This window comes from Triturus cristatus, chromosome 7 (assembly GCF_964204655.1).
Source record: "Triturus cristatus chromosome 7, aTriCri1.1, whole genome shotgun sequence".
NCBI lineage: Eukaryota > Metazoa > Chordata > Amphibia > Caudata > Salamandridae > Triturus > Triturus cristatus.
In genome coordinates, this window is record NC_140590.1 from 622,612,151 (window position 1) to 622,635,003 (window position 22,853).

The window sequence follows — 22,853 nt, forward strand, 5'->3', positions numbered from 1 at the left end:
TTCCTATACCTAACTTACATATAGACACATGTGTACCTATCAGCCACTCCTATGGCAGGCCTTAACAATCCTGGAGGCAGAGTGCTTGGTAACATGTGAGATGGTGCTCTAGCATGAGCTGAGCCTGTCTGCAGCTTTCGGAACCATGTCCTTATAGCTGTTCTATGATATAGCCTACCATATACTCTTAAAGTGCCTTATAATCTTAAACGGTTATGGTAACTATGGTTTGGCTTTATCAAAACATGTCGTGTAAGGTGTCTAACACTTTGGAATAATACCCCCATCCCATTTCTGGGGATGAGGATATTATCCCTCCCTTCTAGAGGGAGAAGACATGTGGTAACCTACTTACCCGGTTAAAGTTAACCAGAGCCCCAGCATCACAAAATGGATGCTGCTGCCACAGACACGAGTCTGACCTCCTGCTGCTGGGAGTGATCCCGGCAAGGGAGGCTTGGACAATAGGTTTCCTGCCTTGGGAGGTGCGAGCACCACCCCAGACAGGCCTTAGTGTATTGGGGCAGGGAGGGATGAATAGAATGAGACATGCCTGGGGCACACAAGGTGTCCCGTGCATAGTCCAGTTCAAACCGGTGCTGGGGCACTCCAGCCCCAGTCCTGGCGCGAAACTGGACAAAGGGAAGGGGGTGTAACCATCCCCCTCCCAGGCCCCACCCATAAGGCGTGACCTAGCAGGTAACCCAGCCCCCCAGATTTGGATAAGAGTGGTAGCTGGGCCCCAGGAGATTAGATTATCCTGAACCTGCAACTTGAACGGAAACTCTGGACCTTCGACATTCGACGAAAGAAGAAGACTGAAGAATCTCCCTTGTGGCCAAGGAGTGGCTACCCTGTGCAAACAGGCACCATCAAGAGACTACCCTTTGCTTTGCTAAAGTTCTACGAGGGACCGACTGCAGAGCCCGACCAGAGCCTTGACTTCCAGACTTCTCCGACCCTGATCCAGATCCACAGCCGAGCTGAGATCCGTGGAGGCGACGAGAGACGTGGGACCGGCTACCTGGGAAAAGTGGCTAGTATCTTCAAGCGCAGCTTCTGAGGCACCCTCGAAGTTGTGCACCGGGGATTGAGAAGCCCCAAGCACCACCTGCACCGAAGACCAGCCCCCCACACTCCACGAGTCCTGCGTGGGGCCCTTCTGCATTTTCCTGCTTGCCGCGTCTGTCCGGTTGCTTGCCCGCTGGCCAGTGGCCTTTGTGACGACGCATCCTGAAATCTTCATCGCTGGTTTGGCTCCTCCAGACTGGCTCCCGCTTCTTTGCAAAAGAGAAGCACCCCAGACCTTCCTGGTCTGCACCAGAAGCAAGTCCTCTGTTCTTCGTGGGTTCCGCTTGCCAAGGCTTGGTGAGTCCTAGTCCAACTTCGACGCCGCCGACAGCAAGAGCCTTCGTGGGACAGCTCGCCTCCTAGTCCTGGTCGTCCTTGACGTTCCCTGGTCCTCGTGGCTGCAGCGACAAGCTTCACCTTCACCTGCAATCTTCACGACATCGCCTGGTTCCTTACTGGTTCCACGTGGTCACTGGCTAGTGACCTTGACTCTGTTCCTTCTGCTTGCAGGTCTCCTCTCTTCTTGATCCCAGCCTTGGGATCCACCGGACACTCTTCACTGACTGCCTGTCAGCAGCTTTCCTTCAGGCATCCATAGAAGTCCACAACGAAACCCGACGCAAGTTCACACCTATGCACCCGCAGCCCGTGGGCTAGGTAACTTGGGTACTTCGGTGCTCACAAGGGTAGTGACTATCCTAGGGTCTAGTTTCCGAGTCTCGACTCTCTAGCTGCTTCAGAAGTGTCCTTAAACTGTTTATTTCTAAACTGTACTATTTCTATCGACTATACGCATTACACGTGAGTGTTTCCACTCTGCACCTGAATCCCGTGGGCCTCACACTTCCTAACTGTTGCTAATGTAGTGTAGCCCCAGCGATTCCCTAGGCCTAGGCCTATTCTATTTCCGTGACAGTGGTCCTTATACCACTTACTTAGTATATGGTTTGCGTGGCCCCTAGGGCCTAACTGTATTACTTACCTGTGTGACTTAATGTATGCTTAAATAACTGTGTTGTACTTACCTCTAATCTCATAAAGAGTGCTGAGGGTTTGACTAGAATACATACACTTTATTTTATATATATATATCTGTTGTGGTGTCCTTTCATTTGGTATTCAAGGGATTATATATGGTATCACAGCTGGCTTCACATGCCATTCAGAGTTTAGCCTAAGACTGCTCTTGTCCATGCTACCACTAGGATAGCTGGTCTATAAGGTTGACTTTACAACCAATCACCATAAGGGTTGTTTGGACTGATATAAGGTGTACACTAGAACTAGTGACATCATACATCAGGCCAACTTCTCACAACCTGTCTAAACATTTAGGGGCAGACATGGTGGTTTGCTCTGAGCTGGGAAAATTGTAAAATTTCCTTATTGGACCACCTCTTCAAACTGGGCAAAGGAGCATCATTTTTCTTTAGGTTGCAGCATAGCATCTTGGGGGCATTCAGAAAGTTGACCTAGAAATGTATTCCATACGTTGGTTACCATTGGCTTTGTGGTTTGTAACTCACATTATCTGGCTCTTTGAGGCTTTATTTACTTTAGGCTGTCCTGCTAGAATTCTTCCTTCCCGTTGCCCAAACCTCGTTTATTGGATTCTTCCACAAACTCGCTTTCTGTAAACAGGCCTTTAAATCTTGTCACATATCCTGTGCATTCAAAGACAGAGGTCAAATGTCAGGCAGTGTCTTCCATGGAGCTTGGTGTTTTGTTTCTTTCTCTGACTTCAAAGTGAGAGGATTTATGTGACCATCATGCTGGCTACTGGGGGTCTGCTTGAGGAATGATTCATGATGTTAATTTTTTTCCTAGCGCACACACAATTTAAATGTCTGTAAATGAACTGTGCTGACGATCAAATTAATCATGGCATTTCCACACGTCGTTTGTGCGCTGTGTACTTCTATCGGTAAAACTGTATGTGAATGCAAGAGTATTGGGCATTTCAATTGAAGAATTGTTGTCTGTAATGGCAGTATGCTACCATACCATGCATACTCTACGCTTTCCCACTCCACTCTGCAGCATTCTACGCCACTGAACTCTACTCTGTGCCACTCCACTTTACTCCACACCACAATCTTCTCTCCACCACTCCATCCTATGCCAGTGCACTCTACCCCACTATTTTATGCATCACTGCACTTTTTGCCACCCTACTATGCAGTGCTCTACTCTACGTCCCTCTACTCTACACCACTGCACTCTCCCACACTCTACACCTCTGCACTCTCCCACACTCTACACCTCGGCACTCTCCCACACTCTACACCTCGGCACTCTCTGACACCACACCACTGCACTCTGACACTCTACACCACTGCACTCTGACACTCTACACCACTGCACTCTGACACTCTACACCACTGCACTCTGACACTCTACACCACTGCACTCTCTGACACTCTACACCACTGCACTCTCTGACACTCTACACCACTGCACTCTCTGACACTCTACACCACTGCACTCTCTGACACTCTACACCATTGCACTCTGACACTCTACACCATTGCACTCTGACACTCTACACCACTGCACTCTCTGACACTCTACACCACTGCACTCTCTGACACTCTACACCACTGCACTCTCTGACACTCTACACCACTGCACTCTCTGACACTCTACACCACTGCACTCTGACACTCTACACCACTGCACTCTGACACTCTACACCACTGCACTCTGACACTCTACACCACTGCACTCTGACACACTACACCACTGCACTCTGCGACACTACTCCACTGCACTCTGCGACACTACTCCACTGCACTCTGCGACACTACTCCACTGCACTCTGCGACACTACTCCACTGCACTCTGCGACACTACTCCACTGCACTCTGCGACACTACTCCACTGCACTCTGCGACACTACTCCACTGCACTCTGCGACACTACACCACTGCACTCTGCGACACTACACCACTGCACTCTGCGACACTACACCACTGCACTCTGCGACACTACACCACTGCACTCTGCGACACTACACCACTGCACTCTGCGACACTACACCACTGCACTCTGCGACACTCTACACCACTGCACTCTGCGACACTCTACACCACTGCACTCTGCGACACTCTACACCACTGCACTCTGCGACACTCTACACCACTGCACTCTACGACACTCTACACCACTGCACTCTACGACACTCTACACCACCGCACTCTACGACACTCTACTCTACATCACTGCTCTCTACGACACTCTACTCTACATCACTGCTCTCTGACACTCTACTCTACATCACTGCTCTCTATGACACTACACCACTGCACTCTGCATCTGAAAGAGACAATTAGTTGTAGATTCCTTACCTTGTGAATTACCCCCAGGCGTCAGACAGTATCCGGAGAATTATTTTGTCAGCAGTACCCCTGCGCGTCTAAAGGTGACGTTGGTCGGCTTCGCGTTCGTCATTGGCGTCGTGGTCGCCGGGATGACGTCCCGGCAGCTACTTAGACTCCGCCCTCGTGCGCTGACGTCAGTTTTCTTTTCCCGCGCCAGCCATCGCAGACCTGGAGAGAGTGGTACCTCCAGTCACTTTTTGACTGACTTTTTTTGATCGACTTTTGGCGACACCGTTTTGAGTCTTCGACTTCTGGTGCACATAGAGATGTTCGGTTTCAAGGCTTGCGGCTCCTGCCGACGGTTAATGTCGGTGGCAGATCCGCATCGGGTGTGCCTGTTTTGCCTGGAACGCGACCACGACTCCAAGTCTTGTTCCGACTGCCGGTCCATGAATCCGAAGTCTTTGCAGGAGTGGTCCCGAAAGCTTCTTGAGGCCCGGCAATCGGCTCTGCGCCATTCAAGGTCCTGGTTGCGCAGGAGGTCGAGGGACAGGTCGCAGAGCAACCACCAGTCCTCTTCGAAGTCTTCGCACTCCTCAGGTAAGTCGAAGCACTAGAAGTCGTCGAAGAAGCATCGTCGCTCTTCGACTTCTTCCCGTCCGTCAGCTGGCGCGTCAAGGGATACGGGTGGTGCCCCTCCCGAGACTCCGCGTGCACAGCCTGATGGGTCGAGACTGAGTTGCCCTCTTTCTGGGACCCGGAGCGACACCTGCCCAGCTTCGGAGTTTCTCAGAAGCGATGCATGCCATCTTTGGGTAGCCCAACTCCGCCGGTGTGCCTTCGGGCCCCGCAGACGCTGCTGGGGGCCCTGGCTCTTCGATGCCGGCAGGTTTGGCCCCGGCGCCACAGGGTCCCCTTGGATCCAGGCCTGGAGCCGGTCGACCTCATAACACCTCCACCCGCGCCGATTCCATCGGCACCACATCCTCAGCCGACGCCGGTTGTTTCTCCAGCCGGCGTCTACCTCAATACCCGCCCGACGTAGACACGGAGCCGGACCAACGCCGGATCCGGCGCCGACAGGCACTTTTGTACCCCTGTTCTACTCTGGTTCTTTCAAGCCAGATTGGCAACCAGAGGAGGGTGAGGAGAACTGGGAGGGGTCTGGAGACCCTTCGACTGACCAGTTTGAGTACGACCCGGACTGGAGAGTGGAGCTGGGGGAAGCCAGTGGTCTGGATACCTCCCCAGACCTTGGCATGTTGTCTCCCCCTACCGTGGCAAGGGAGGAGAAAGCGTCTTGCGCAGTGGTGTTGCGTAGGGCGGACGAGGCTCTCAACCTCGAGCTACCTACATTGGCAGTCAGGACTAACCTCCTGACAGAGGTGCTTCAACCGGCAGCGAGCTCTTCGGAGCCCCTGCTGCTGTTTAATGAAGCCCTAACCGACATCCTTTTGGGTACCTGGTCCGGGCCCAACACAGGGGCTCCTGTGGATAGAATGATTGACAGATGCTACCGACCGGCCCTGGGTGACCCCACTTTCCTCTCCGAACACCCCACCCCTGAGAGCTTGTGGTCCAAGCCTCAACGTCCAAAGGCGCATTCCCTAACGCACCCCCTGATAGGGAATCCAAAAAGCTGGACCACCTTGGGAAGAAGATGTTTTCTTACTCCAGCGTGATTACTGTGGTCGGTAAACACCGAATGTCTGTTGGGCCGTTACACCCACTCTGTGTGGGATACGGTAGTGCAGGTGCTGCACCAGTGCCCGGAGGAGGCCCGGGCCCTGCTCTCCTGTGCAGTCGGCGAGGGGAGAGACTCAGCCAAGTTTACCATCCAATGTGGGCTGGACACCGCTGACCCGCTAGGCAGGACAATTTCAACATCGGTAGCCCTTCGACGCTACGCCTGGATGAGGTCGACTGGCTTTTCCGGGGATGTCCTGCTACCCTTATGGACATGCCCTTTGATGGCTGCTGCCTGTTCGGCAACAAAGCAGACAACGAACTAGAGCGCTTCAAGGACTCTCGGGCTATGGCAAAGTCCCTGGGCCTCTCCACCCGCCCTGCGCAGTCTGCTTTTCGACCCGTTCGTGGCTACGGAAGGGGTGCCACGTGCCGCCCAGAGCCACAAGCCGGTGCAAGCTGTTCAGCCCCTGGGCGGCCAGGGACGTGGGACCCACCGTTGTGGGTCTGGGGGCCAGCAAGCGGGCCAGTCCACCACTGCCTCTCTGCAGCAGCCTCCAAACCCTCCTAGTCTGACCTTTCAGGGCCACCAATTGCCAGTGGGTGGCAGGATTCTCCATCACCTCCCCACTGGCGCACCATCTCGTCGGACAGGTGGGTTTTGCAAATAGTCCGAAGTGGCTATTTCCTCCCCTTCGAGACTACTCCCCCAGCCATGCCACCTCAGTAGCATCGTATGTCGGAGGATCATCTGGCCCTTCTTCAACAGGAAGTTACGGCTCTCTTGGCCAAGGGAGCCATCGAGCGCGTTCCTGCCCCAGAAATAGGTCGTGGTTGCTATTCCCACTACTTTCTGGTGCCCAAGGACAAAGGCTTGCGTCCTATCTTGGATCTCAGGGACGTCAACCGCTTCCTCCGGAAGTAGAAGTTCAAAATGTTGGCGCTAGCTCAGGTCCTTCGACTATGGAGACTGGATGGTAGCGTTGGACTTGCAGGATGCCTATTTTCACATCCCCGTCCTGCCGGCACTACCTGCGGTTCACGGTAGGCCACGAGCCCTTTCAGTTTACCGTGCTCCCCTTTGGCCTTACCAGCGCCCCTCGGGTGTTCACAAAAGTGATGGCAGTGGTGGCAGCTCATCTGTGCAGATCGCTGTTTCAGTCTTCCCCTATCTCGACAACTGGTTGTTGAAGGCGGGCTCGCCACAGGCAGTCGTCTCCCACCTCCAGACTACGGCCGACCTCCTGCATTCGCTGGGCTTCTCCATAAATGTGCCGTAGTCACACTGGATTACCTCTCAGAAGCTCCTCTTAATCTGAGCGGTTCTGGACACGGCGCAGTTTCGTGCTTATCCTCCCGAACAGTGAGTCTGGGATATTCAGGCTATGGTTCCGAACTTTCAGCCCCTATCCCGGGTTTCGGTCAGGATGACCCTGAGGCTGCTGGGCCTCATGGGCTCCTGAAGGTCGATCATGCCAGGTGGATTATGCGGGCTCTGCAGTGGGACCTGAAGTTCCAGTGGGCGCAGCATCAGGGGAATCTGTCAGATTGCCTCCAGATCTCGGAGGGCACTGGACGACAATTGCAGTGGTGGCTCCCGAATCAGGATTGGGTCAACGGCAGATCCCTCTCCCTTCCCCAACCAGAGCACACAGTGGTGACGGACGCATCCCTTCTGGGATGGGGCGGCCACATGGGAGAGGCGAAGATCAGAGGCCTCTGGTCTCCGGCGAAGTCCGGGCTCCATATCAACCTTCTGGAGCTCCGGGAGATCCGTCTTGCACTCAAGGCATTCCTTCCCTCTGTCCGGGGAAGAGTAGTGCAGGTGTTCATGGACAACACCACCGCCATGTGGTACTGCAACAAACAGGGCGGGGTGGGTTCGTGGACCCTATGTCAGGAGGCCCTCCGCCTCTGGACATTGCTGGAGCATCAGGGCATATCCCTGGTGGTTCAACACCTGGCAGGTTCACTGTACACCAGTGCGGACGAACTCAGCCGCAGGGGCATGATGGATCACGAAAGCCATCTTCACTTGGAAGTTGTGCAAGGTCTATTTCGACAGTGGGGAGAGCCTTGGTTAGATCTATTTGCCACTGAAGAGAACGTGCAATGTCAGGAATTCTGAGCGTTGGAATTTCCAAGGCGACACTCACTTGGCGATGCTTTTCGTCGCGAATGGAGTTGCAGTCTGTTGTATGCCTTTCCGTCTATACTACTTCGGTATAGAGTGCGGAAGAAGATCAGGCGTGACCGGGCCCAAGTAATCCGTGTGGCTCCGTATTGGGCATGAAGAGTCTGGTATCCCGAGCTGCTCAACATGTCCATCGATCCTCCGACCCATCTGCCTCTTCCGGAGGATCTTCTGTTTCAGTAACAGGGGATGGTCCTCCACCTGAACCTGTCCAGCCTCCACCTCCTTGCATGGCGATTGAGTGGCGGCAGTTGACGTCTTTTTGCCTCCCTCCGAAGTTTGTGATGTAATCTTGGCAGCCAGGCGTTTCTCCACTAAGACGAAATATGCCTGCCGGTGGAATAAATTTGTGGCATGGTGCACAGCAAAGGCTGTGGATCTCCTTTCTGCCCCTCTTCCTGAGGTTCTCTTATTTCTCCTTTCTTTGGCCTGGCAGGGCTCTGCTCTGGGCACAATCAAGGGCTATCTCTCGGCCATCTCTGCCTTTCGGCTTCCCGATCAGCCTTCTCTTTTCCAGTCCCCGATTGTTAATCGTTTCTTGAATGGCATAACTCATCCCTTTTCTCCTGTTCCCTTCGTTATGCCTCAGTGGGACTTGAATCTAGTCATAACCTATTTAATGTGCGCTCCCTTTGAGCCGCTTCACTACTGTCCTTTGATGCTTCTGACGCTTAAAGCAGCGTTCCTGGTAGCCATCACATCTGCCAGAAGAGTGAGTGAGCTCCAGGCTCTTTCATCCAAGCCTCCTTTCCTGTCTGTCCATCCGGACAAGGTAGTTCTCAAGACTCATCCATCCTTCCTTCCTAAGGTTGTCACTGCCTTTCACATCAGGCAGACCATCACTTTGCCCACCTTCTTCCCGCCTTCGAAGGAGGAAGAAGAGAGGCTCCACCGTCTGGACCCAAAAGGTGCACTTTCCTTTTATCTGGATCGCACCAAACAGTTCTGGGTGGATAACCAGCTCTTTGTTGGCTACGTGGGTGCCAAGAAAAGTCGGGCCGTACACTAGCGGACTATCACCGTATCTTTTGTGTATCAAAGCCTGCTATTCTCTGGCAAAGAAGAAGCCTCCAGTGGAGCTGTGCGCCCATTCCACCAGGGCGACGGCAGCAACTACTGCTTTGGAATGAGGAGTTCCTCTAAATGACATCTGTCAGGCAGCTACGTGGGCTTCATTGCACACATTCACGAAACACTACTGCGTTGACAGTCCACTCCGGAGAGACTGCTTCTTTGACCGTTCTGTTCTCCTGGACTTTCTGGTGTGATCTTGGTTTGCAGACCCACCTCCGGGGTCGGTATTGCTGGGGTATCTATTCTAAGGTAAGGAATCTATAACTAACATGTTTCTTTCAGATGAACAAGTTACTTACCTTCGGTAACGATTTATCTGTAAGAAACATAGTTAGTTATAGATTCATTACTGCCCCACTCATCCTCCCCGTTCTGCGAACTAATTTCTAGGGTTAACGATAGCCTTTCTGGGCCCTAGTTTTGTGCACCAGTGTTCAGTGTCTTGCATAGCTCTGCGTTTCTGGTGCAGACAGTTGTGTACAGAACTAATGTCAGTACGCGAGGCGGCGTCGAAGTAGCTGCCGCAACGTCATCCCGGCGACCAGGACACCAACGATGGATGCGGATTCAACCGACGCCACCTTTCGACGCGCAGAGGTACTGCTGACATAAAACATTCCGGATCTAGTCTGACACCTGGAGGCAATTCTAAGGAAAGGAATCTATAACTAACCTATGTTTCTTACAGATATATTGTTACCGAAGGTAAGTAACTTGTTCTTTCCTTACAGAGGAGAAATCATGCTTAGACCATTGAGACTGAGGTAAATCTGCATACAAATGAAAAGTTCACCCTCAACACACAAAAATATGTAAAAGTGCTTTCAGAGCTGAAAATGAGGACCGTCAACCCCTGGGGCACACTGTACTTGGCCAAAAACTAGGAGGGTGAGAATATTCTAAATTTGATGAAAGATTAGAATGTTCCAATCTTGACATATGGCTGCTTTCCTGACCGAAACAATTGATAAGCTGAGACGCACACTTGAGCCGCTGCTGGCGGTCTGCTAAGGAATTGTCCACTGTATCAAATTGCAAGAACAGATCCAGGAAAATGAGCAAAGGAACCTACTTGTTCTCTTGAAAGTCTACTCTTAGAGTGTCCACTTCCATGTTAGCATTTGAAACATGGTCTGCTGCGATTTGGAGGTAACTAGTGTGAACCGGTCCCAGTATATCTGTGCTTTTAGGAGAAGATTTCTTGACTATTTGTGCGTACTTATCCCAGAGAGGAATTGGGAAATCTCCAAAATAGTTAAATTAACTTCTGTAGTATATGAAAGAGATAGGATAATTCAGCAGTCTGGTAAGTGTACTGTTGGGATTGCTTTCCACAGGAACAAATCACTCCTGAATTGTGAAACTTACTACTTCACTATGCACAAACCTGCTAAAAAATAAAACATTTCTACATAGCATGTTTCTCTCTTTTGTGTATGTTTCCAAAAACCTACACTGACCATCTGACCTTTGCTGAAATAGCGTAGAATTCATGATATCAAGAAATTAGCCTCTTTGTTATTAGTTCAACCGGACCACTGTGACTTTGTTTTAGCATAATTTGGAGGTAAACCTGTTTGAACGTGTTGCAGTTTAGTCAACTACTTTTTTAATTTGTAGATACTTGGGACGAATCTGCCTTTGAAGAGGATTCTGGAGATGAGGATTCTCTATGTAATACATTACTGATCACTGGGCCATCAGGTGTGGGAAAGACCGCTGCTGTGTATGCATGCGCTCAGGAACTTGGCTTTAAGGTTTGTATCTAGGATTTGTATTCTCACTGAATGCTCTCCCTGATGCTTGATATTCGGGTCCAGTAAGAAAGCTGTGTCAGTGTCAAGTGAGCTCTCTGATATTACAGTATTATTCCTTCTACTGTGACTTAATAAGCATTTCTCGAAATATTGTGAAATTATGCACATAGCTTTTAGTTTCTTGTGTATATATTCTGATTATACTGACTTTGCCTCACAAGATTTAACACGTGAAGCATTTAACTCAATTTAACAACCAGCATGGTTTCTTACAAATTTAAATATACTGTTCACTTTGAAATTCTTTGACATTTTTCTTCCAAGAAAGACATCCAACCACATTGGTATCAATATAGCTAATTGGATTGGTATCCCATTGCAAGTTAAAGATGACATATATTTTTCTGTCAACTATCAAATTATGCTTGTGTAGCACACTCAGCAAACCTTTCCAATTATAATGATCCTCCAAAATCTGGGTTACATGTTGGACAATCAAGCCCACTTAAACACAGTCTAAAGCATTAACCTTCCTGCGTGATTACTTTAATCCAAAGAAGGTAGTGAAGGGGGGTGTGGATGTTTTTGGATCTCAGTATGTAACTACCATCTATGCAGCAGCCTGTAGAAGTTATTCTGGTGTCTTTATCAAGTGTGTAAAGCCAAGTGCAGTGTATAGTTTTTAATTATCATCCAGCGATAGGACGTTTTGTGCCGGTCAGTGAGACTGAACCACTTTCAGCAGGGCATGCTGTTACCTTGCTGGAGACCATCCCTTCAATAAAGACTGGCCTGGATGTATGTAATTCTCACTTCACATCCAAGAGTTCACGTACTTTGTGTGGCGAGCAGAAATCGTACCTTGAATCCACAAATGGGAAGTACCAAATTGTTGCCATGGAGAGTGCAGTTCACTGTGGTTAATTTTCATAAAAGTTTTCGGGCGAGCTTTGCACTTGTATGAACAGAGGAAACCGAGAGGTTTGAGGTGCTGCTGCAGGGCCACAAGATGGCTGTACTTTTGTGAGGCTCTGAGCCCCAAGCTTGAAATAGTTATGCATCCGGTGACTTGAAAGTCCATCAGTGTCTAATTATTAATTTTTTTTAATAAACCTCTTTATTGGTTTTCTGCATACTATCAACGTTCACATTTACAAGTACAACCAGTGCCAAGATTCACAAACTCCATCCATCCAGTGCCCAGCTGATTTACTGCTGAAAATCAAGTTGCCAAGTTACCGCAGTAGCAACACACTTTGGCTTAGGTGTGAGGAAGGAATTTAGTGGTGCAGAGTCATTTCTTTTTTTCAGTTTGAAAATTAGTTTATTTAGAACATAATAAGGCATAGGGATAAGGAACAGCACTCTACAATAAATAATCCATAAGTTATACATAACTAAGCAATACAAGTCATCTATAACAGAGGGAAATTAAATAGGGTCTAGAAACAAGAAAAGTTTGGTAATACAAACATAAGAAAACAAGAGCATTATATATAATTTACATTACAAAACTGAATTATCAAGCAATATATTTAAGTATGTTAAATGGAGATAGAAGGAAAGTCAGGAGATTGAAGAACTTCCTGTTGGGTAGGTGTGCGTGCAGAAGAGTGTTGTGCTCTATTGTCCAAGAACTTTGTAACGGGGGGCCACAAGATTTGGCGTTTCAGAGCTAGAAATATGGGGGAGACTTAACTTGTGTCCAGTCTATGATTGTAGCAAACCGCGTACCACCAAGCTTGAAATTTAAACTTGGTAGAGTCCTTCCAATTCTTGGTGATCTGTTGGAAAGCCGCTGCCAAAAATAGATCCTAAATGAGTGTCGCATGAGGTTGGGGTCCAAGCTTCAGATATGCTACCTAAAAAGACTAATCAGTTAATTGTAAAAAGCGCCACTCGTGAGGGTCTGAAGACGGGGTGGGGGGGGGGAGGGGGTAGGGGTAAGCAGCTCCGTTCAGTCGAAGAGCCAGGTCTTGAGCGTCTTCCTGAAGATGTTCAGAGAGGGGGCGCGTCTGATGTCGATCAGGAGCTCGTTCCAGATCTTGTCCGCGATGTAGGAGAAAGCCCTTCCACCTGTTCTGGCTCTGCGGATGTGCAGGGTTATGGCGAGGGCGGCGGATCGGAGGTTTCTCTTGGGTGCGTGGAAGGAGATTCTCTCGTTGAGGTATTGGGGTCTGCTGTTGTGGAGGCATTTGAAGGTCTGGGTGAGTATCTTGAAGGTTACGCTTTTCTCGACGGGGAGCCAGTGGAGGTGTTGGAGGTGTTGCAGGTGTTGGGTGATGTGTTCCTGTCGAGGGACACCGAGGATGAGTCAGGCTGCTGTGTTCTGTATGGTCTGAAGTTTGCGGAGCAGAGACTTGTTGATTCCGGGGTAGAGGGTGTTTCCTTAGTCCAGTCTGCTGGTTATGAGTGCGTGGGTGACTGTTTTTCTTGATTTGGGTGGGGGGCGGGGAGGGAGATTCATTTGAAAATCTTGCGGAGGGTGTTGTAGCAGGTGGAGGCGACGGCGTTGACCTGTCGGTTCATGGAGAGGGAGGAGTAGAGTAAGATTCCGCGCGTGGTCGGTGGGGGTTGGATGCGCTGCCGAGGGCAGTGGGCCACCAGGTTGTGTCCCAAGCGGTGGGGGAGGATCCGAGGACCTCTGTCTTCTCCAAGATGAGCTTCAGGCAGCTGCTGCTCATCCAGGTTTGAACATTCTTTATTCTTTCCTGAAAGCTGGGCTTGGTGGTGACGGGGTCCTTGGTGAGGGAAAGGATGAGTTCGGTGTCGTCAGCGTAGGGAACTATGTTGAGTCTGTGCTGTCTGGCGATGGCGGCGAGGGTGGCCATGTAGATGTTGAAGAGCGTAGGGCTGAGTGATGATCCCTGAAGCACTCCAGAGTTGTTCTCTGTGGGTTCTGAGAGGAAGGGTGGCAGTCTGATTTTTTTGGGTCCTGCCGGTGAGGAAGGAGCGGAGCCATTCGAGGATTGTTTCCCGTATGCCGGCGTCATGAAGTCTGGCGGCGAGTGTGCGGTGGGAGATGGTTTAGAAGGCAGCGGAGAGGTTGAGTAGGATCAAGGCCGCGGTGTGGCCTTGTTCAAGGAGGGTGCGGATGTCGCCTTTGTCGGCGAGTAGGGCGGTCTCTGTGCTGTAGCTTCGGAATCCGGATTGGGAGGGGTCGAGGATGGAGTTCTCTTCAATGAATTTCGTTAGTTGGGCGTTGACGGTCTTCTCGGTGACTTTGGCAGCGAAGGGAAGGAGGAAGATGGGTTGGTAGTTCTTGAGTTGAGGTCTGAAGAGTCTGCTGAGGGCTTCTTGAGCAAGGGCTTGACTTCTGCTCGTTCCCAGTCGTCTGGGAAGGTTCCGGTTTGGTGTGGATAGGGCCGCGTAGTTCCGGTGTGATGGCGACTCTGTGGAAGATGTGTGGAGGGCAGGGGTCCGTGGGTGCTCCTGAGTAGATGCCTTTCATGGTCTCTTCGGTAGTGGCTGGGGTCCAAGCGGAGATGGTGGATTGGCTGGTGTTGTTGGAGGGGGAAGTGGTTTCGGAGTTTGCTTGTTGAAGTTGTCCTAGAGAGCCTTGATTTTCAAATGGAAATAGGAGCAGAGCTTCTTGCAGACGTCCTGGGAAGGGGTGATGTCTGAGGCGTCGCTGGGGGGGTTTGGTGAATTCTTGGATGATGCTGAAGAGTTCCTTCAAGTTGACGGCATTGGTGGAGATCCTGTTCTGGATGAAAGTTCTTTTAGTTGATCTGATGAGATGGTGGTATTCTGTCATGGCGCTCTACCTAAAATGATAGGAATAGAAAAAGAGAGTTAACCTGAGCCCAGACCTGTGTCCAAAAGCGCAACACAGAAGGGCATGTAAAAAGTAAATGTTTTACATACAAGAGGATGTCCAATATGTGTCCTCTGTAGCAGGGTGCTTTGTGTGCAGAAGAGTAGGAGTCAATAAAAGTCTGATTATATATATATATATATTTATGTGACAAAAAGTATGTGGGTAGCACCATTCATCCTGTGCATGTACGCATTCTACACCTTAGAGCTATCACACACAATGACCCCACATACCCAGTAGCCAGACACATAAACACTCACCACAATGGCAAAGCAGAAGATCTCTCTTTCTATGTGGTAGACAGCATCCCAAAAAACCCCAGGGGAGGTAATCTCCTTCTAGCTCTTAGGAGATTGGAATCCCGTTACATCATTCTGTATAATTCCAAAATCCTTAATGGTATGAATGCACATGAAGCGCTAACTGTACACCTTTAGCCTGTCTCCTGCAGTCATTCCCGTTTTCTCTCTAGTATTTTGCAACATTCTATCACACTTCTCTTTTTATTATGTATTGTTTTCAATTTGTTTTGTCTTGAATATTTTTCGCAACACACTCCCTCTCTGTATATAAAGTCCTTTTTCAGTGTCATCTCTGTCCTGTGCGCACTTTTTATAATTTTGTCCAAGGGAGTCGTTCCAATACCCCTTCATTGATCTAGTTTTGTTATTATTTTTCTGTATTCAGAAACTTTACTTTCAAAAGCCCACTTGGGCAGCACCCCATCTACCCTACCCACTTGTCATCGAATTAGGATAATCTTAGACTCACTATGGTTCCTTAATGCTTACACTGGTTTGTTTATTAACTTCCCACCTTGCCCGTGCCTGTCTTTGACGCGAGTGTTCACTTGACTCACCTACTCTCTAGCAGACACGCAGGTGAGACAGTATCATTAAGAGTGCGTCTTCCTTTACGATAGTAAAAGAGTTCACCAATTCTTCGGGGTAGTCTACTATAATTTAATTTTTTCGTTAGCTCACCTTGTTTACTTCACATTAATCTGACTCGGTATTTCCCCTTCGGCACTTTTACCTCTTCTTCTATGTCTACACTTGTTTACGGGACAGAGACACACGAGAAACTTTTTTAATTAAAGATGTTATTTTTATATATGTATGCTATTAATACATGTTTCTTGTGCTTTTCACATTTCTCTTTATGTATTGAATTCTAGCACCATTGTTACAATTTTGTTCGTTTTTTTTGCCATGTCATGCCATATGTTTTAGTCATGGTTTTCTATGTCTATGATGACAGAGTGGTGGTTGCTCTGACAACTATATTGTACTTAAGTGACACATGAGTGTGCTATAGACAAGTGAACAAGGCGGTTCGCCGTCGAAACGCGTCTTGCCTTTTGTTGGATTAAACTACATCTCTTTGTCATCATTTCACGGAGTCTGTGCCTGACTATTGTTCTATTGCCAGGATTGGGATTTAATAAATATATATATATATATATATATATATATATATTTTTTTTTTGGAGAATTTTTTTTGAGAAAGCCAGTCGGCGAAACGCGTCTGTCAGCGTTTTGGGACGGGGAGCTCGTAAAATAAAGCATTGATGCTTTCAATCTTTTGGAGTGCTTTCCGTTTTTACACGCCACGGCGTGTTATATATATATATATATATATCTCCACAACTTGGCTCCGTATTGTCGACCCTTGGAGCTTCTGTTTTCCGGTGCAGAGCCACGCCGGTACCAATTCAACATATATCTCCAAAGGAAATAATTGGCACGCACTCCCAATCTCTGAAATTAATATCCTCAGTATTCTTTATTCAGCTTGCAGCTTACAATCCTTAGAGGGACAAACCAACGCGTTTCGCTATCCGCCGATAGCTTGGTCACGGTCAAATTGTCTCTTTCAAAACCACCAATAAAAACAGTGTGATGCTAAATCATGTGATCCATGATGTCAATCATCAGGCTTTCCTGTTTGTAGAGACTTCTGGTCCTGGTAGTTTTTACATTTCTGCTATTCATGACTATCAATTAATGTTACATTCGTGTAGACTGTTTACTATCATGAACACAAATGTCATTACATAATATGCATGTATGAACAGGTTATCAACAGGGTCATACCCCAAATACCTCAGCCGCTAATAATAGCGAGTAACAACATCGAGAGTAATTCTCTATTGGGGCTATCTTTACCCGTTCAGTTATGTTATAACAAGCATTGATTTTAACAGGGGGTGTTTTTGACCTGTGAGGTTCAATGCATAATGTCATCTGAATCCTGTATATTTCCGTTTTTCTATTTCGATAATTATAGCCCGCTAGTGGGCTGTCATCACTCCTGTAACTAATCAACTATATACAATATGATATTTCATTTAGTCATGATAACCAAAACACAGAAGAATTAGGTTGCTGAGGTGATCATATATATCAACATGTATTCCATTATGATTGACGTTGCAGTGTGGTGGTTTTGAATGTGGCAATTTGACCGTGACCAAGCTATCGGCGGATAGCGAAACGCGTTGGTTTGTCCCTCTAAGGATTGTAAGCTGCAAGCTGAATAAAGAATACTGAGGATATTAATTTCAGAGATTGGGAGTGCGTGCCAATTATTTCCTTTGGAGATATATGTTGAATATATATATATATATATATATCGCAACATTCTATTTGGAATAACTTTGGCGCCGGTTGACGAATCTTCGCAAAATTTTCAATATGTATATTCTGTGTTGTATTTGCTTCCCTAGATGATTTTCTGATTTTAGTCCAGATTTGTGCCCAGAAACAAATTGACCAGTCAACTGCAAAGTCGGAATCCCAGGCCAACTCCACCTTTGTTTTGGCTCTGTTAGAGTTGAAGGGAAGTAAATAGTAGATGCACTTGGAGAAGAGTGCAACAAAGTGACCTAGAGGTTATTAGTAGATAATGCTGAAGATCGAGAAAGTTGACTCTATTCATAAGCGGTACAAAGGGCACTATGCAATACTCTGTATTTGTTCTCAAATGTTAAGGGCCAATCAAACTGATGAGAGAGTTGGGAAAATGGTAAAGTATCGTGCTCAAAAAGTTGGTGCACCCATATTAAACCTTTTTTTCTCCAGGATTTCCTGTAAATAGGTTTATTAACCACTTTTATATCTTTGTTGTGCCAAATGCTAGATCTAAGGAAAGTATCAATATCTGTGGGATTGTTATAAAGAGTGCAATCCTATAATTTACATGAGTGTTTAAGAATAGGCGTAGAAAGAGACTGTGGCTTGCGAGTGAAAGATAAATATTCCTTAAAAGAGAAGGGGAGGAGAAAAGAATTCTCCACAACCAACCATAATGGGCCCGACGTCGTGGAGTCAGAAAGCCACCTAGATGATTGACATAATAGAAAAGCCTTGTGATAGTTGGGAAAGTCCGGGAATTTAACCCCTCCTTCTTATTTTGGACGACTTCATTTGAGTAAGGACATGCAAGATTTTTTATGATTCCAAAGGCATGAGATGGAGATAGAGTTAATCTTCTTAAAGTATTTAAGAGGTATGGACACAGGGATATTGGATATAGTGAATAATACTATGGAGCTCAGCATCATTTTAATGGTATCCAAGTGACCCCTCCAGGAAAGACGGAGGGGATGCCATCTAGCGGTTAAAGTGGTTAATTTATGTATACATTTTTCTAGATTTATAGAAACTGACAGTGGGGGTGAACCAAGATATTTATTGTGTTGAGGATTCCACATAAAATTGGACATCGTGAATTCATCTTTAAACGTAAATTTAGTCAGGGGCAGTATTTCACATTTTTCGTTACACTAACCTGTCAATTGGGAAAGTTCCAGTCTTTGTTAAATATTTATGCCCCTACGATCAACAACTAATTTTTTGGTTAGGCCTGAACCAAATTCTTGCTAAATACCCTGAAGAAAATTTTATTCTAGCCAGTGATTGTAAGCACATAGTTGATCCCTTTATAGATCTTAACTCCAAGGTTACTTTTATACCCAACAGTACCCACAAACCTTTTGTCCAAACTATTAAGCGATATCTCAAAGTCTCTACGTTCTACAGACATTGGATCAATTTTCATTTCTAATTATGCCCCTGTTTCGCTTCCATTGGATCTCCCACTTTATTCTCGTGCACCCTACAGGTGGCGTTTTAACAATTCACTCCTCCTAGATCGTAACTTTACCTCCTCTTTGAGGTGTTTTTTCAGGATTATTTTCACTTTAATCAAACTAATGACTTGCCCTTTCATATTATCTGGGATGCTTTTAAAGCAACAGCAAGTGATTTTATTATCTCATATGTTACTAAGAAGTGAAAAACATCACGTACTCATATAACTGACCTTTTAGCCCAGATAAAGAGACTGGGATACTCCTTTTATTCTTCTAAATCAAAAGATGGTTTATCTGAACTTATTCACACTAAACTCTAGTTTAACAAAGAATCCACAGAAAGCGCATCTTTCCCATTAAAACTGAGTCGGTTGCATGGATTGCTTTAGACGCTGAGAAAACGTTAGATCGTGTTTATTAGCCCTTTCTCTTCCATACTGTTCGTTAGTTTTGCTTTTGCCCAAAAAGGATTTCCCTCATTTCGCTCCTGTATTGTGCCCCAAGAGCAGCTATTTGTGCTAATGGACTTACTTCCTCTTATTTTTCCTTGGGAAGGGGTGTACGCCTAGGCTGTCCGCTTTCACCTTTCCTTTTTAATTTTGCTCTCAACCCCTTTTTTTCTCGCATGCAACAGAATCAGGATATTAATGGGTTTCCCGTTAACGGTTTGCAGATTAAATTTGCCCGGTTTGCGGATGAGGTCCTATTTTTCCTCTCCCAACCTCTCGTCCTTGCCAGCTTTTTTGCAAGAGGTTGCCTCATATGGTAATGTCTGGTTATAAGTTTTGTGTACATCATCAGATTCCTGGGAAACTAGCTTAGCACACAAAGACTTATGACATAGCGTAATAACTCCATTCCTTTTACCGTCACCTATGGGGGAAAAACATCACTTACTCAACCTCTTTTTAGTTTTAGAGATTCCTGCTCTATAAGGTGTGACTCCTGAATCAAAGCTATACTAGCACCCAGATGCGCCAAATGGGATAAAACATGTTGTCTTTTAATAGGGGAGTTTAAATCTCTAACATTCTTTTGGGACCTTATAAGTATTTAGTTCTGCAGCACAATATCCTTGGTGCAACAACATCAACTGTTGCATGGCTAAACAGTTTTAAGGTGCAAGGTTTAGCCATGCAACAGCTGATGTTGCTGCACCAAGGATATTGTGCTGCAAAACGAAATACTTATAAGGTCCCAAAAGTGAGACCTATTGGCTATGCCAATGCTAGCTGCTTTTAATTTTTATCTTCTGGGATGTTACCATTTAATATTGCGTGCAAATAGGAATTTTAATATAAATATTTTAAAATTCATATTCCATTTCTAGTCATCCTAGAGTGTGTTCTTCATTAATGAAAGATTGTTTGGAGTACCACGGCTGTCCCTGCACTTATCTTATGGAACTGATTGTAAGCAGGAAATACTTCCCATGCAAGATTGCGGAGTGGGTTGTGTCTGTGTTGCAGTCCAAATTGATTCACTGGTTCAAGTTGGTGCAGTGAACTAAGTCCTTGCACCAGGGAACCGAGAGATCTGACCCCTAAGGTTCGGCGGTTGATAGGTAGGGGGCAGTTGTCATTTTTCTCCAATGTGGTTACAATTCAAATCTGTATAAAATGGTTTTCTGAAAGAAAAAAAACGTAACAAGTTCTCTCCAAATGAACCTTGCTTGCAAAGAAGACCAGAAATAAACTGTCAAAGGCAAGCAACGTACATCACTTACACAAATGCATTCAACAACGCCAAGGTTTTACAAATAACACATGATACCCACTAAATAGCCTCGCGCCACTTCTGACCTATTCCTAAATTGCAGAAAACTATTCTTTGCATGCTGGTACCTGTCGGCCTTTGAATACCTACTACTACCACAACAACGCAGGTGTGCAATCTGCTTGATTGAACTCAAGGACTGGCTGAAGGCGTCTCACAACATGCTGGCCACTTAACAGCTATGCTGGTGCTGTGGTTTCCGAAATGCATACACAGTGTAAATTACGCGCAATATTCACTGAATAGAAACATCAGCAAGGGAGACGTTCACGGCACAAATTGTTCACATTAATGTTTTGGTGCATCTTTACAGTGCTCACATGAGCATTTCTATTATGTTCCTTTTGTAGAAAACCATATACAAATCTCCGTTGATGGGCTGCGAGTATCCGAGAGAGAATGTATTTTACATAGTCTTTACTGAGCCTCTTTGCAAAATATGAATTATAAGATACTAAGAGAGGAGGAGAGTGGAAAGTTTCTAAAACAAGGGTGGAATTCTGAAAGTTTCAGCGCACCTGTCCAGCACCAATGCATGCCGCGTTTATGTGCAGTTCCTGGAAAGTTCTTGGAAATCATTCAGGGCCAAACGTCCTCTTCCCCCCCCCAATTCCTTCTGTGTGACTAGGTATCAAGCCCTCATTAAAAGACCTGACAGATATGTTGGTTTTAAACAGCAAAGAGGCCCACATCTTCAGCAGAAAGGTAAATAGTCACACTATTCTTGGGAATGAAAATATGGAAATTATATTTTGTCGATCATGGACTCTGGGAAGTAATACTGTTTTTCAGTGTAGCCAGAAAGCAATTACGCCCAAAGATGTTCTAGGATATTAACACACGACTAGTGCCACAGATTATGGTTGGCGTGTAGAACATATAAAAACATTGTTTCATACTTTAAAATGGCTGCTACGTTCCCTGATGCAGCATGTGGAACGCGGAGAGAGAAAACGGTTTTCGATATTTTTTTATATGGGCAGTAGGGCATTGGCAAAGCCATTTTTGTCTCTCGGACTCCGTTGGCAAAGCAAGATGGATTGGCTTTGCCAATGCTTGTTTTCAACTGCAGCCTGCCCATAACTTAGTGTCAAGCCAATGGCAACTCGTCAGCGAATGTCAAAAGCTGTTCAGCCAAACACATCATGGTCACAGCAGTGCAGAGTGAATTACTTCCATAAATAAACTTACATTTTTGCCATTCTTTATAAATGTCCAGATAAGATTTCAGAAGCGTTGCACTAAGTAATGCTGCCGAACATCTTAAGTGCTGCTCTGCACCAACAGAAAAAAAATGGCGCAGCACAGCATTTACTATGGGTCACTCGTGGTCCGATGATAACATCAGCCGCACTTGTGTAAATAATGCCTGTTTGTACAACGCGAAACTGTGCGCTATGGTACAAAGCTGAGCGAGTGATGCTTTGTGTGAATTACTCAAAGAACACCCTCGAGTGCAATTCCACGAGTTAAAAGTACAGTCTGTGTCGGTCTCTTAATATGTGTAATTTGATAGATAATTACACTTAAATTCCACATTGAAGCGAGGCGCGCGTGATGGCAGAAGGAAACCAGGAGTTGTATGCACACGCACCGTGAAAGTGCATCACGATCGCGATGCACTTAATGATCCATGACAGGAGGAGACAGATGGCGGCTGACATGGCAGGAGCCACAAGCCGTGCGGCCGGGTGGTGCTAATGACCCGTGAAAGACTATGGCTGCGCGCGTGCACGCTCGCGTAGGCCAGCCAGTAGCACTTTAAAAACTCACCTACTAAATGTCTCTCCGAGCCAGCGCATGCGCTGGGCACAGCGAGACCTAAAAAGGAACTAGATGTGAGAAGGAAAGAGGAAGAAGGAGGGAGAAATATGCTAAGAGAAAGAGATGGAGAGAAAGAGAGAATAGTCCATAAAATAAGAACTACAAAAAAATGACGTTCATAACATACCTAAGAAGAGCAGTATCTAAGGAAAAGTTGGGGGGGGGGGGGGGGGGGAATGAGGCTACATGGAACAGATGGTACTTCGGGAGTCCATGGGGAGAGTACGAGCGGAGC

General features: G+C 46.9%; 1 protein-coding gene across 2 annotated transcripts in view; it reads left to right on the forward strand.

The window, feature by feature from the left end:
* Positions 1-22,853, forward strand: part of ATAD5 (ATPase family AAA domain containing 5) — a 422,063-nt gene that overhangs the window by 133,646 nt on the left and 265,564 nt on the right. For both annotated transcript variants that reach the window (XM_085617196.1, XM_085617195.1), the window contains exon 13: positions 10,966-11,102. In XM_085617196.1, coding sequence (XP_085473322.1) covers positions 10,966-11,102 — 137 coding nt within the window. The remainder of the gene's footprint in view (positions 1-10,965; positions 11,103-22,853) is intronic.